General features: G+C 35.2%; 1 protein-coding gene across 25 annotated transcripts in view; it reads right to left on the bottom strand.

The window, feature by feature from the left end:
* The window catches only part of LOC145297783 (FH1/FH2 domain-containing protein 3-like), a 760653-nt gene that overhangs the window by 366817 nt on the left and 376336 nt on the right, over positions 1 to 17500 (bottom strand). For all 25 annotated transcript variants that reach the window (XM_080144059.1, XM_080144067.1, XM_080144064.1 and 22 more), the window contains one exon: positions 14247 to 14659. In XM_080144059.1, the coding sequence (XP_080000185.1) occupies positions 14247 to 14659 (413 nt within the window). The remainder of the gene's footprint in view (positions 1 to 14246; positions 14660 to 17500) is intronic.

The following is a 17500-nucleotide window of genomic DNA, read 5'->3' as shown; positions in this document are numbered from 1 at the left end:
ACTATTTCAGTGTTTGAGAGATAAAGAACTTTAATGACACATTCGAATATCTATATATCTCATATAGAGATCAAGTGTTAGTCGCAGGTAAGGGGTCCCTTGTGTTTTGAGAACTTCAACTCAATAAAAAGAAAACAAAAGAAAAAAGGTCTTATGTATAACACAAAAAGAAACTGGAATCTTAGATTCCAGTACTCTACTATTAACACCTATATATATCTATAATGAGTGGAATGGTAGGAATCTTCCTAAGATTCCAGTATCCTACTATTAACATCTCGCCCCACTAAAAAGAATATAGACTTCTAATGAAAAGGATTCCACCAGACTTTGAATTATTATCGCTGGACCACAAACACATTTATACAAGCACTTGCCCGATTCGGATATCTACACAGCTATGCAGATTACCCAATATATAACTTGGACCTTATTACCAAACGGACGTAAAGAACGTATAACATGGATTTTACCAAGCAAGCTGGATTTTAAAAAAAACATTCATATCCTTTTTCTGCAAATCCTCCTGCTACAGGACTTCTGATAAATTTATTATGTTGACTTTGACTTTCCATGTCTCACTGACTTTAGAAAATAGGGTGCATACCTTTATAAGTATTTGCTAATATTTTCTCTCCTTCGATGAGATGGTAGACATCGAAACCCTATAGGTTAAGGAGATTAATTTTCTAAAGCATTCTTTGTCTTGCTTAGAATAATAAAAATTCTTTGATATGAAACTCAACCACTTCATTTCATTTCAATGAGAGTTTTTTTAAATTCATTGAATCACAATTTAATATATATATATATATATATATATATATATATATATATATATATATATTGGTATCTATCCGTAATAAGTTGAAAGTATTCTATTACTTTTATTAAATTACACTTTTGTACTATTTTAAAATGCTCAATTTGGAGTGTGTATTTTCCGCTCTCTTGTCGCGAGAATATACTGCCAAGCATTAACTCCTTAAAATGGATAAATTGCGGGATTGTTTATCTTGTTGGTATCAGATGAATCACTCGTTTTCTTTTTAGTGTACGTGAAAGATTATCACGTACGTAGCGTATTATTAGTAGTAAATGATACAGATGTTATCACAACTGTTGTTTTGATCAGCTATGGTTCTCATGCAATCAAAATGTTAATCTTGTCAGTGCTTAGCACGAAGAATGACACGTGCGTAACGGGAAATACATTAGGATGCAGAACTATTTTTTTTTACATAGGCGTCACCACTTACCAAGGCCGATAGGCCACTCAAGGATAAGAGTTAAAGAGTGTAGAGTAGTCAAAAGGACAATATAGTAATCGATAGTAATGGAAGTTCGGTAAATTTGTTAACTTAAGTGGAACGGCTCATCAGAAACTTGTTCACGTTGGACTTGAAGACAACCATATTATAGACAGCTGGAAAGCAGGAAAACGGAAGACAATTCCACAGACGTGTGCAGTTCTAAGAAAGAAGCTTTGATCATGGAATCTATGTTTAGGTTTAGGCACAAATAAAGAGTGGGGAGAATTATTGATAATGTTTTCAGCTAGTCTAGTGTTTCTTGTGAAAGTTTGGCGAGGGGGGGACCATAGATTAGAAGCTCAGTCGAACACTTTCCATGAAAATAAAGATAAAGCAGAGACAGACTCGCAACATCCCTTCTGTGAGATAGAGGTTGCAGCGAAGAGAAAAGGACATCTCCCACCAGGCCACGAAGTCTATTTTGAACCATATTAAGGCAGGACAAGTCTTTTCTAGCAGCTCCTTCCCATATGTGGCAACAGTATTCCATACTTGGACGTATATATTTCCACATCTGGACAGAAGCTGCTCGGAGCACCCTATTCTGCCTTGATCCACAATTCCAAACCAACTCTTCCCTGCAACTTCTTTCCCATAGAAAAGACGTTGCGAGACTCTCTCTACTCTATCATTATTTTCATTGCAAATACTCGTCTGAGCTCCAATCTATAGCCCTTCATTTCCAAACTATCACAAAAACACTCGTCTACCTAAAACCATTATCTATAGTTTCCCCCACTCTCTATCGTATTAGCTGTAAAGCAAAAGAAGCTAGCTAAAGATAAAAAAATGGCATTACTCAGATCTGTGCTAAGCTGGTAAAAACTGATATGTATATTTTGTGTAACATAGTCGTTACATGTCCACTCTCGGGAGCCACACGTTGTAAACACATTCACAAGGTAAAAAAGACAAGGAAAGAATTCGTCTCACTTTTTTAAGTGAAACAACAGACATTTATTTACAGGTACTTCCAGAATAACGCCTTGTCGCTGGTTCAAAAGTCTTCTCGTATTCCAATGTGCGTATCAAGACTCTGCTGTAGCGAACACGTGGTATTCTGTCTTTGTCCGACCATGTTTTGGACGCGTTTTTGCCTGTGACTCTCAGACCACGTGTGTAACACGTCTATTGCTGTCCGCCTCTAACGCAAGGATCATTATTTTTCTCTTTTTAAAGTCTATTTCTTTCCCTCTTCCTCGACGTAATGTCACCTTACACACGGCTCGGTCATTTGCATATAGTTGCTATTGCCACTGCTGTCATATGCGCGCTTGTGCTTTCTTAATTTAGTATTATTTGCAAGTACATTCACTTCAAATCAACTCACTTTCCCTTTCTCTCATTATTTCTTTCGCTTTGTCAATTATATTTTTCTTCCGTTTGAAAACATTCTTGTTTTGGATTTTTATTGATCTAAAGAAAGTTTGTAATGCATTGAAACGTCATTTGAAATTTTTAAAAAAGTACATTTTTGCATGAAATGATTTCATAATCAGTTTTATAACGGACGAGATTAATAGTCTGTTTACAATACTGAACACCTGCCACATATCGATGTTGAGAAGAAACGGAAGAGTGTGTTGGCTACACGAACTATGTACGTTGTCCAAAACCGTGTTTTTATAAGTTTTTTAAAGGTAGACATCTGATGAATACGTGACGAAATATGCAGCAATAACATAATTTTGTAGATTTGTTAGTCGCAATACGGAACAATATTGTGATGTATACTTTTAGAAAAGTAATAAATGACTAACTGAGAAAACTAAATATTTGGAACGTGTAAAATTATTATCTTACACTATATATATATATATATATATATATATATATATATATATATATATATATATCATATAAAGCTGTGTGTGTGTGTCTGGTCACGAATAGGCTCCTATATGGTTGACTATTATAGAAAACTGATCACATATAATGATAGAAGCTGTATCGAGACACAGGAATGGGTATGTTTGATCTGGCAGAACGGCGGTTCCTTAAAATTGTGGTGTCTGCGTTTGCGCCTGGTTCACAAAGTATGTAAATAAAAAAATTAAAAATTAAAAAAAAAAAGTTTACAAGTGATTTTGATATAGATGTACATAATAATACTTTGATAAGTATGTTTTAACTTAAATAGGGATGGTATAATGAAATTGTGGCTCTGCGTTCGCGTCTGGCCCCCCCCCCATAGAATGGAAATAGGCACAAACTTTAATAAAGACTTTTCATATCTATCTGCGTAAGTATACTATGATAATTATGTTTCAGTTTGAAGAAATATGATATAATAAAATTATGGGGTGTTCGTTCGCGCCTGACCGCCATAGAATGGAAATATGTCACAAAGTTTAACAAGGTTTTATAATATAGATCCACAGAATATTGTGATAAGTGTTTCAGTGTGAACAGGTATGGTATAATAAATTATGGTGTTTATCAATTTTATTTTTACTTTCATCATATTTTGCTTTGGTTTTGATACCCCCAAATTCGAAGCTATCTCTTTACAACCCTTCCTTTTCATAATCTATCATACTTTCATAAATCAGAGTTCATTTTCTGTAGGCTGTTTTTGAATACAGTCAACGACAGGTACATTTGCTAGTATATATATATATATATATATCCTATATTCGGCCCCTTCCCCCTGACTTAAAAACTCGTGTGATGTACACATTTGCGTTTGATAATATGATAGCTGTAAATAAGTGGCATATATGTATTTTTTTTAGGATTTTGCACAACATTACCGACTAACTTTAGTAAAGCCCCAAAGATAAAGAGAGAGAGAGAGAGAGAGAGAGAGAGAGAGAGAGAGAGAGAGAGAGAGAGAGAAAAGAGGAGTGAGCGTGCGAGGGGGTGGCGTAGTGTCTATCTGTTTGTGACTGCACTTCTATCGGCTCGACTTGAAAACGGAACAATTTTAGACACCCACTCGCTAGCAGATCAGATTACAACAGTGCCACCTTCACCCCTCGGGTGCCGCCATTGCATATATGGGCAATACCCGTGCCAAACATATTGGGTCGGTTGGATGATTGCCGGCATCGTCATTGCTACGACCGAGAAAGATAGCGCAGAATACAAGGAGATGCAAGGAGTTGGGGCAGCAAGTAGGTTACGAGAAAAAAAAACATTATATATATATATATATATATATATATATATATATATATATATATATATATATATATATATATATATATAGAGAGAGAGAGAGAGAGAGAGTTAATATGAAAAGATAGATATTTATCCAGAGATAAAGCCAACCAATTTAGATAGATGAAGCTCTGCCTGATTTTAAGGAAAAATTCATAAGAAAAGATATATATATATATATATATATATATATATATATATATATATATATATATATATATATATATATACCTATCTTTTCTTATAAATTTTAAACAGACATCTTTTCATTCCCACCCACAATAAAAATACAAAAACCTACGACACTTTTAATAGACTTGGTTTTCACTTGATACAAACAAATTCCACGACAATAAAACAGACATTAAAAACTACCAAGCACTCTCCCAAAACCCTCACATCCGACGCCGGTATATATTCCATCTCATGTAACAATTACCAACAAGCATACATAGGTGAGACACAGCGTAAATTGAAACTAAGACTTTACGAACACAGAAGAGATATAAGGAATGGTAACGCCCTAAATGCACTCTTTTGTCATTGTGCAGAACACGATCATTCATTTAATTTAGATCATGCGAAAATTATAAAATACGTGATAGATAGAACTAAAAGAAGACTTTTAGAGTCAGCACTAATATTAAATACTAATACTATTACGCAAAGAAAGGGCTTCTACCATTTAAGCCCTAGTATAGGGAAAATAATAATCAAAGAATAAAATATCAAAACAGATCCTGGTTAATCGTTTTTTCTTAATCCTTAAATAATTCAACAAAATGAATAAGTTTAGAGAAAAAAAGTGTACATATTTATTTAACGTATTTTTAAAAGTGCATATATAAACATTGAACAACCCAACCTTCCCATACGTACACATAGTTTCCTTCCCGATTTGGGTAGGATTCTAACACGGTTTCCTTTTCATTTTCATATGATCTATGATCATTTTCTTTTTTTTACATTTTTCCTTTAAATATCCTAAAGATGTCCTCTGCAATAGGGACGAAACGTTGATCATTTCATAAATTCATTCGGTTTTTCTTTTTTCAAAACAATATATATAGCTTTAGATAAAAGGAAATTTGTGTGTGTGTGTGTCTGAGCATGAGTTCGTTCCCTATGAAGTCGAGTGTCTGAGATTGTTCTCATGTAGGCTTTGTAACGGAATGCGCTTGACAGGTATCGAAAAAAGTTCGAGCAGACAAAGAAATCTGATTCTGAGCAAAGTTAACACTTTTATACAACCTAACATAACATTCGAATGTGCTCTTCGGTCTGTGCATACGTTTATTTTATACTCTTTTTTATTTTTTCTACTATGATTTCATTTTGCACACGTCTCGGCATTGACATACACCCGTCCGCGCTGTACTGATGTACACTTTCGGCCAACAATAACGAAAAGAAAATGCTTCGCCAGTGTTCGCACTCGCTATTTATGTAGACATATTTACTAAAATGTTTTCGAATTCACTTCAAGCGGTGGAATGAATTAAAGATTGTTTTCTTACTTGCTATTTGCATTCTCGCTTCCCCGTTACAATTTGAATTGGTTCATGTGAGGACTAGAAAAATGTCCATCATTTTGTACGTGGTCAGATGGAAACACACACACAATATATATATATATATATATATATATATATATATATGTGTGTGTGTGTGTGTGTGTCCGATTTATATTCGTTTACCGTGGTTAGGATCAGTTAATGAGAAGTTTGCCAAACAAATCAACTCAACAGTGGACAGATGCTATTTTGCTTCAAATGTACGTATTGTGCTCTATACAAAACCGTTAATGGTATCCTGTCACAAAGACGTTCTACTTTCCCACCATAATAATAATAATAATAATAATGCAATTTATAAATTTAAATGTAGTTGCAGTGCTGACTAGGTAGGCCGGACGTCGTTAAGAATTGATAGCAGAATTCAACAACACGTACCTAGCAAAATCAGGAATGGGACTTACATTTGCTTAACAACCCGGAATGTGTCACGAACTTTAAAACTGGCTGATTCACTGTTCTGAGTCATGCTCATTCGATCTATCACCTGAAGATTTTGGAGACTATTCACGTTCGCTTGAAGACGCCTTCTCTCTGCAACCAAAGGGAATGTCTCTAACGTTTGAACGTGATCAGTCTTTATGTGCTATCATACGTATCCTTATTTTAGGCATATAGTGTATGCCGCTTTTTTTCTTTTCAAATACAATGTATCGCTATTTTTTTTAACATATCGTCTCCCATTTTATTTTAAACACATCGTTTCCCATTTCACTCAATTTTATTAATAAAAAAATGAAATCCCTCGATCCAGCTTACGAAAAGTGAGGGCGAAACCGGTTATCTTGCCTCCCTCATTATTTTTTTTTGTTTACCACTTTTAATCATGAACAACAAAACGGGTCTTCCGATCATGATTGCAATACGGAAATTTTGTACCCCGTATAAAATTCTTTCTCTCTCTCTCTCTCTCTCTCTCTATATATATATATATATATATATATATATATATAGAGAGAGAGAGAGAGAGAGAGAGACTTATATACAGATGCTAAACTTCTGATTGACAAACAATATGGATTTAGACAAGCCCGTTCCACAGCTGACATCCTCACTGTAATCTCTGAACGTATATACCATTCACTGGACAAAGTGGGGAGGGCAGAGCGGTAGCTCTAGATATATCTAAGGCTTTTGACAGGGTATAGCACAAGGGTCTCCCCAGGAAAATTAAATCATACGGTATCACTGGTAGAATACTTAACATAATTAAATCCTTCGTAGGTAAGAGAAAAATCCAGGTTGTCCTCGACGGTCGTACATCTAAACAGTGTGATATAAATGCGGGAGTGCCTCAGGGGTCTATCTTTGGACCTCTATTGTTTCTAATATTTATTAATGACCTCTCCGACAAAACTGCCTCTGAGATGGGTATATATGCTGATGACACCACACTCTATAACAGGCATGACAGGAAAACAAATGAACATATATCTAAAGAAATGGCAAAAACACTAGAGTATGACTTCTAATCTGTAGTGGAATGGGGACATAAATGGATGGTCACATTCAATGCTGCCAAGACTAAACTGGTTTCCTTCAATAATTACAAGAAACCTTCTCTGCCACCAATAGTAATGGCCAGTGACTCCCTGTCTGAGAGTACATCTTTCAAACTGCTTGGCCTAACGTTCACAGGAAACATGAGTTGGAACACTTATATTGAAAACATTGCCAGGGCGGCTGCGAGGAAGGTGGGCTCTCTCTACCGTGCTAGAAAACTACTGACACCTGAAAGTATCCTGTACCTCTATAATGCCACCATTCGCCCATGTATAGAGTATTGTTGTCACATTTGGGCTGGTGCATCTGCTACTAGTCTCTCGCTCCTAGACAAGGTTCAAAAGAGAGTCGCCAATCTGATAGGCCCTGAACTGGCATCTAAGCTTCAGCCTCTGTCCCATCGACGAAACGTTGAATCCCTCTGCGTATCCTATAAGTATTTTAATGGTGAATGCTCTGACGAACTGCAGACACTTGTGCCCCCACGACGTAGACACCCTCGACAAACCCGACAGACAGCTAAATCCCACCCCCACACAGTAGAGATCCTAAGATGTAAAAGATCTTTCTACTCCAGCAGTTTCTTCCCCAGAACCGCTAGACTCTGGAATTCCATTCCAGGTTCCTGCTTCCCTAACTGTACTGACATGCAGAAGTTCAAGTGTAACGTGAACTGACATCTTGCTGCCCAAATCACAACATAGTGCCCCAGTAGTTGCTGCCCCTGATAGTAGCTCCCTACACCAAAGTGGCAATGTACCTTGTTTGGGGTGAAAATGTAATAAAAAAAAATACTGAGTTCGTGTAATTCAGTAATTTTTCATATACCAATAGGCTTTAAGCCAAAAAAGGTTGACTTAAGGATTAAGCTACAAAATTATCACCTTTCATAATTGAGCATTAATATATTGTGTGTGCAAAATCAAGGCTTCAAGACAAGGTGTTGATGGCAGCAAAAAGTGTATTTCATTTTACGTTACAATTGTTTCAATTTGGTAATCGTTCATATACCAATAAATTTTAAGTCAGAATAAGGTGACTTAAATTGTAAGCTTCAAAATTACCATCTTTTGTAATTGTAACAAACATTAAAAATACACTATTTGTTGCTGTAAATCCAATCTTTGTTGTCTTGATTTTGTTAAAACAATATATATATATATATATATATATATATATATATATATATATATATATATATATATATCGTACGTTATAATCCGGCATAATCAGACTTACACACCGGTTCCCGTCAGATCACCGAAGTTAAACAACGTTGAGACTGGTTGGTACTAAAATAGGTGACCATTTGGGAATCCAGGTGCTGTGTGAGCATTGTTTCTAGTCGGCCTTGACTTCTCCTTGCAACTGGAATCAAGCAGTGCCGATTCAGGAGATGTGTGGTTGGTGATTACGTAACTCTTGCCTCACAATTACACGCGCAACCATCCCTTACTTTAGGGGGTAGCCATTGTCTTTCGAGACTGAACGTTTAAGTAATAAGTTATGAAAATATATGAGCACTGTTGAAGTATTTGTTGGCTGCTTGTTTTACGGCATATTAATTCTTTTTTTTATTTTAAATTTTTTTCCTTTGACGATTGTAACGCTCGGTATGGGGCAGCTAAACCAACTGCCAACATTGCCCTGCTTTTATTAAAACGAACCGAGAGCTCTTTTTAGTATCCTCGTTGTTCCCTTAATATATAATTTTTAAAAACAGTAATCTACGGACATGCGTGTTTTGGAGCCCTACTCCTCTTCAGTGTAGCTTGATTGTTGTTGGGATTCGAACCCAGGAGCTTATGTATTTCAGTCCAGTGCCCTAACCCCTTAGACAATTTACTACATAGTTGTTATCGTTTATCTGTTTACGTAGTTTTTTGTTGATTTTTTAAACGATATTAAGAAACATCGAATATATATATATATCTAATTTTCTTTCTTTGAAGATTGTAACGTTGGGTATGGGGCAGCCAACCCAGCTGCCAACATTGCCCAGATTTTTATTGAATCCAACCGAGAGCTCTTTTTAGTATCCTCGCCGTCCCCATAAGTGCAATTGTTTGAATCTCTTTTGCACTTGGTTCACCAGGAATATTAGTTAGGACTTCAGGTTCTTCTTCATAAGCCCCGTGGAATCTATAATAACTCGTATGATTGATATCTTCCTAAGATTCCAGTTTCTTTTCATATCATACATGAGACCTTGATATTTGGTCTGTTTCTCCTTTTTAGCTCTGTTCAGACCTCCATCATTAGGGACACTCACTTCAACCAAGGTTGCTACTGTCTCTGACTTATTCCATATAACTATGTCAGGTTTGACAGCAGCATTTTCAAGGTAGGTGGCTGTAGGGATAACATGGTCGTAATATATGGTATATAAGTCATTTCCAACTGTTCTTTCAGGTTGATGTTCCCAGAACTTGCTGCTACATTGGATGCTTAATTCTTTACAGATGGTCTAGTGGAGGTACTTACATACTCCATCATGTTTCGCCGTATAAGTAGCCATCCCCCAAAAGAACCTTGCAATTTGATACCAAATGGCTCACACTTTCCAATTCCGTCTGGCAGAATCTGCATGTGTTATTTTATGTCCAATGCAGCCATTTTGGTAAAAGTTTTTTTTATGATTCCAGTGTTTTCCGAGGCTAAATACTAAAGAATGTCAGTTAAGCGATGATCGTCATCACGAAAGGATTAGAAACGAAGAGTGTCAAGGCAGAAAATTACTTTAGAAAAATTGATTATCCGAGAGGGAAGCTCAACCAGTATTTGTTTACATTAAACTTGAAAACGACTATGTTGTAGTCGGTTGGGAAGCAGCATCGGGACTATTCCATTGTGTTATTATATATCTTCTTTATTACCTCCGACTGCTAATAAATAAAGATATATAAACAAACACACAGAGAAAGAGAGAAGAAGGAGGAAAAAGATAGATAGATAGATAGATAGATAGATAGATAGAGAGAGAGAGATAGAGATAGATAGATAGAGAGAGAGAGAGAGAGAGAGAGAGAGAGAGAAAGATTTTTTTTTAATTTTGTCGTATAAATTTTAAATATTTAAGTTTGTTTTCAAACAAACTTGTTATATAGGGACCATAAATTATAAAGAATAGATAAAGATACAGTTTGTATATAAATACAAGCATTTAATAAAATATGTTGAAAAATATTTAGCAAGAGTTAAAATCACATTTATTTGTCGTAAATGAAAACACAAATAAAATGGAGCGTACAGGGTGGCCCATTTAAAAGTAGCCTGACCTTTCTAATCTTTCTCTTATCGACCAACTGACACCACATGACAAAATGCAATTCTTTTTCCAACAAGATGGCGCAACATGCCACACATCTCACAAATCATTGACACGAGTTTATAAAATGCTTACGTAAGAGAGAACAATAAGCAAAGGATAATGGCCACCACGTTCCCCGGACTTGTCATCATGTGATTTTTATATAATTGGGGACTTTTAAAGAAAAAGTTTCCGCAAATAATCCTCACAATCTAGACCAACTAAACGGAGAACATTAATAACGCTATCAGGAGAACCACCAGAGAAGAACTATAGGCATTATCTGCAAACGTTATTAAACATGTCCTGAAATGCATAGATGTAAACGGAGAGCACTTCCAGCATCTTTTATAACACTACAGGAAATTACAACCAACACAACAGAAAATTACAAACAACACTACAGGAAATTACAAACAACACTACAGAATATTACAAACAACACTACAGAAAATTACAAACAACACTACAGGAAATTACAAACAACACTACAGGAAATTACAAACAACACTACAGGAAATTACAACCAACACAACAGAAAATTACAAACAACACTACAGGAAATTACAAACAACACTACAGAATATTACAAACAACACTACAGAAAATTACAAACAACACTACAGGAAATTACAAACAACACTACAGGAAATTACAAACAACACTACAGAAAATTACAAACAACACTACAGGAAATTACAAACAACACTACAGGAAATTACAAACAACACTACAGAAAATTACAAACAACACTACAGAAATTACAAACAACGCTACAGGAAATTACAAACAACACTACAGAAAATTACAAACAACACTACAGAAAATTACAAACAACACTACAGGAAATTACAAACAACGCTACAGGAAATTACAAACAACACTACAGGAAATTACAAACAACGCTACAGGAAATTACAAACAACACTACAGGATATTACAAACAACACTACAGGAAATTACAAACAACACTACAGGAAATTACAAACAACGCTACAGGAAATTACAACCAACGCTACAGGAAATTACAAACAACACTACAGAAAATTACAAACAACACTACAGGAAATTACAAACAACACTACAGGAAATTACAAACAACGCTACAGGAAATTACAAACAACACTACAGGAAATTACAAACAACACTACAGGAAATTACAAACAACACTACAGGAAATTACAAACAACACTACAGAAAATTACAAACAACACTACAGAAAATTACAAACAACACTACAGGAAATTACAAACAACACTACAGGAAATTACAAACAACGCTACAGGAAATTACAAACAACACTACAGGAAATTACAAACAACGCTACAGGAAATTACAACCAACGCTACAGGAAATTACAAACAACACTACAGGAAATTACAACCAACGCTACAGGAAATTACAACCAACGCTACAGGAAATTACAAAAAACACTACAGGAAATTACAAACAACACTACAGGAAATTACAACCAACACTACAGGAAATTACAACCAACACTACAGGAAATTACAAACAACGCTACAGGTAATTTAAACAATAAAAGAATGTTCCTCCTCTCTACTACATTTTCTGTACATCTCCAGGGTGGGCCACTTAAAAGTACCCCACCCTGTAGATGTCGCCCCCTACCGTCCTCAAAAAAAAAAAAAAGAGAAAAATCCATGGGGGAGCGTCAAATCCGGTGAGCGTGGACAGTACTCGTTACTTCCTCTTCGTCCTAACTATCTGTTCCGCAGGTGACTATCAAGATATACACTTACGTCATAATGATAGTGGGGAAGTGCTCCATCCTGCTGGAAGTGCCATTTTTTATTCCTAAACATCTCTTGGGAACATAATATAGCGTATTCATGTAGCAAGTTGAGATAATTTAAAGAGTGCATACGTTTTATTGGGACACTCTGTATTATCTAACTCATGAAAATACGAGTCGTATATATATATATATATATATATATATATATATATATATATATATATATATATTATGCTGTAATAAATAGCATATATACATTAATACTAGCCTGGATGCTCGGCGTTGCCCGGGTGTTTGGAGGTGTGTGTTGAGCAAAAAAAAAAAAAAAAAAAAAAAACTGGTAGTAGGCAGGCAGGCTCGAATCCGTACCGCGAAGGAGGAAAAGAATGTGAAAAACAAAAAAACAAAAAACAAAACAAAACAAACAAAAAAACATGACCTCTTTGCCGTTGCATCCATCACCAACCCGGAAGTGGCGAAGGGTTAAATTAAGGCTAGTCAATCGAAAAAAAGGGATGGCTTTCGAAAATATCAGCAAAAAAAAAAGCGGCCCAACTCCTTGTAGAAAAGTGCCCAGTTGGGGGTTGAAGGAATTAAAGTGTTTAGCCAATTTTGCGATATTTGTCGTCCGAAAAATCCAGCTTCAAAATAATACCGATTTCGTGAAAATCCGTCGCCTCTGTCGAAAGTTTTAGACATACATACATACATACATACATACATTTAAACAGAGAGGTGAGATTTATATTATAGATGATGATGTAATAAATAGTAATGTATACTGGTAAGTAGTAAGAATATACATCTAAAAACGAGAATTGTTCGCAACGTGGCGCAACGGATAAAGTAGTTATGCGGCGCAACGGATAAAATAGTTAAGTGGTGCAACGGGTAAAGTACTTCAAATGTAAGTGACAATCTTCTAGAGGATGAACGTTTAATCCTCAGTGTGTGCGATATTCAGAATACATTTGCGAATTACTTAAGACTTCTACTCGACCATGGCTGACGGAACGAGAGCATACTACCCACGTTGAATAAATAAAGGGTCCTGCTCAAAATTTCGTGCAGGTTCCCGAGTTCGACAGAAAGATTCCCGAGTTCGACAAAAAGATTCCCGAGTTCGATAAGATACACCAGAAGAAGGTCGGAGGTTACATCGACTGAAACGTTATGTATGTATGTGTGTTTGTGAAACAGCACGTACCCTATTTGGGTTTAACCGGCTTCCTCCAAAGTAGGAAATTCCATGGGAGTATGAAATTCACAAGCGGTCCCCAGTCGCATGTATATCCTCGTTAGGGGAGATGACAACATTAGGTTTTTGCAACTTTTTGCAGAGAGGTACCGAGGTCTTCCTACATACAGCGCCTGGAATTCCCAAATTTGTCACCTGTTTTTGTAATGATCAGGTTCAATGTTGCTTAACTTCGGTGGTCTGACGGGAATCGGTGTGTCAACGTGATTATGCCGCATATTGAATGAATAAAACATTGTGAAAATGACACTTCAGATGAGAAGACTGACCCGAATCATTCAAATGATATTTTTTCCTAATTTAAATAATTCAATAGATGACCCAACGGGGCAGAATTATTTCAAATAAATAAAAAATATATTCTTACTTGGAGGATCGACTGCTGTAAGGTGAACCTTCTCTGCTCGGGTTGGACACACCACCGTAGCTTCGGCCGGAACGATTGGAAGTACGGTCCCACGAATTGTATGACGATCGCGTACTGCCCCCATAGTCGGACATGTACCCGGATTTTCCATAAGGGTCAGAGGCGTTGCTTTTGGCTGTGTAACTTGTGCTGCGATCTAGGGACGGGTATCGGTCGCGCCCACCGCCGGAGGAACCTGTTCCGTAGTTGTTATCGTAGTTTGAGAACTTCATCACCTTGTCTTTCACCACACTGCCGTAGTTGCTCCGGGGAGACGAACCGTAGGAGGACGAACCAAGGCCCGAACTCGAGCCATAGCTGTATGCACCTGCCGACGAACTGCCATAACTTTTACCTGTTCCCACATCATAAGCCTGCAACAGAAAATAAAATACAAAATGGGATTATTTAAAAAGTGACTCTATATTGATATCATGACGCGTAACACTGCAAAAGAAAATTTTTTACCCGCAAATAAAAACAACTGAATTTCAAATTAAAACAACTGAATTTCAAATTAAAACAAATATCAAAGATGTAAGAAAATACATTTTACTTAAAACCAAACCAAACTGGGATTATATATATTATGAGGTTTTCCAGGGGTTAAGTAACACCAATGAAGCGTAACGAGGTTAATGCACGAGTGCCCAATACGGAAGTAGAGCAGGGTATACTCTTTATTTGTTTTTACATAAGCAGTGATATGTTGCTACACAGTCATGAGCATGTTCCGATCAGCTAGCTACTAGTAACTAGAGAACTCTGCAGGCGATACGGCTTATACGAAAGCAGAGTTTGCATATATATATATATATATATATATATATATATATATATATATATATATATATATATATATATATAGTAAGGAGTGTACGCGGTTCGATCAATGTTTTAAAATTTTTTCATATCTTGGATTAAATCTCAATCTATGTTTATATAATTTTATTCATATAAAAGCTCTACACTCGTATGGAGCACTTTTAAAAGGAATATTGATTTTATTTCATTCGTACTAACACGTTATATTAATTGAGAGATATTCTGCCAAAAACGCATTTAATAATTAGTAAATTTCTTAATTTTAATTATAAATTCTTAATTTTAATTATAAAGATTAGAATTATTTATGTTATTTTCAAAAGTATGCAGACATTAATTAGATTTAATACATACATAACAGATTGATGCATAATATATTATACTACCTTATAACATTTTATGTAAACACATGTTATATATATATATATATATATATATATATGTATATATATATATATATATATATATATATATATATATATATATATATATATATATATAGAGAGAGAGAGAGAGAGAGAGAGAGAGAGAGATGGTTGGTTGGTTGGTTGGTTGTTTTATCAAGACATTTAAGGTGATTTAATGCCGAATCCAAAGATTTTGAAGAAAATTTTTTTAATAGAATATATGTGTTGTTTTCAAGTTGGTTTCTATTTAACACATACTTGGGACCCTAACAGGTACTGCCACTACGGATCTGAATGGACCTGGGAGCGATGGCAATTAAACGGTGGCTCCACACTCCCCAAAGCCCGGAAGCTGGGGCCTCATCACTGGATATAGTTTAAGGTCATATCCAGGACCTGTAATATATATATATATATATATATATATATATATATATATATATATATATATAGAGAGAGAGAGAGAGAGAGGTGTTAGTCTAACCGCACTGATGAGTGTGATACAATGAAACAGTACGGTATGTGGATGACTACACACACACACACACGCATACACACACAGACACACACACACGCCTGTATTTTTATTTATTTATACTCCCCCTCTCTCTCTCTTATATATATATATATATATATATATATATATATATATATATCGCTCCTCATCTAGTGGTATCACAGGAATAAGGGAAAATTATGCTCAATTAATATTAAAATAAGATATTCAACTCGTAATATTTTACTCTTTGTGTATACCTATCATTTTTTTTATATTAGAAGCTCTATGCTTTTTAAATATGATCAGATTGTATGTGTGTATAATATATATATATATATATATATATATATATATATATATATATCTTTTGCTAACATTGGCAAATTTTCAAAGGTTCAATGGCGCAGCGAATCATTGCTGTGTAATTATATATGTAATAAATCTATCCTCTTACAAGTGTTATTAAACATTCTGGTTTTACTTTAATAAAGTGAAGGATGATTATATATGCATGTATATATATATATATATATATGTATGTATGTATATATTAATAGGAAACCCCTTCAACCTCCAGAGGAAGTCAACGCGATGGAAATTGCTCAATTTGTACGTCACATCGGCTTCAAGATGTGCAAATCTGCGGCGGGAGTGCACAGTATTCTGACGTGGCATGGACGACAAGATTGGGAGAACTCTATCTTACGGCGATCATCTGGATCATCTGGAAAGATGCAGCAATCATCATCATATATATCTCTAATATAAAGCTGAACGTCTGTGTGTGTGTCTGGTCACGAATAGGCTCCTATATGGTTGACTATTATAGAAAACTAATCACATATAATGATAGAAGCTGTATCGAGACACAGGAATGGGTATGTTTGATCTGGCATAATGATGATTCATTAAAATTATGGGGGTTGCGTACGCGCCTGGCCCACAAAATATGTAAATAAAAAACTTAAAAATTAAAAAAAAAAGGATTTACAAGTGTTTTTGATATAGATGTACATAATAATACTTTGATAAGTATGTTTTAACTTAAATAGGGATTGTATAATAAAATTTTGGGGTCTGCGTTCGCGCCTGGCCTCCATAGAATGGAAATAGGCACACACTTTAATACAGATTTTTCATATCTATCTGCGTAAGTATACTTTGATAATTATGCTTCAGTTTGAAGAAATATGGTATAATAAAATTATGGGGTGTTCGTTCGCACCTGACCTCCATAGAATGGAAATATGTCACAAAGTTTAACACGGTATTTTAATATAGATCCACAGAATATTGTGATAAGTGTTTCAGTGTGAACAGGTATGGTATAATGAATTATGGGGTTTATCTATTTTATTTTTACTTTCATCATATTTTGCTTTTCATAACCTATCATACTTTCATAAATCAGAGTCCATTTTCTGTAGGCTGTTTTTGAATCTAGTCAACGACGGGTATATATATATATATATATATATATATAT

This window comes from Euprymna scolopes, chromosome 18, assembly GCF_053919585.1.
Source record: "Euprymna scolopes isolate OS-2025 chromosome 18, ASM5391958v1, whole genome shotgun sequence".
NCBI lineage: Eukaryota > Metazoa > Mollusca > Cephalopoda > Sepiida > Sepiolidae > Euprymna > Euprymna scolopes.
Note: the sequence above shows the minus strand (reverse complement) of the source record. Positions and strands in the feature narration are given on the sequence as shown.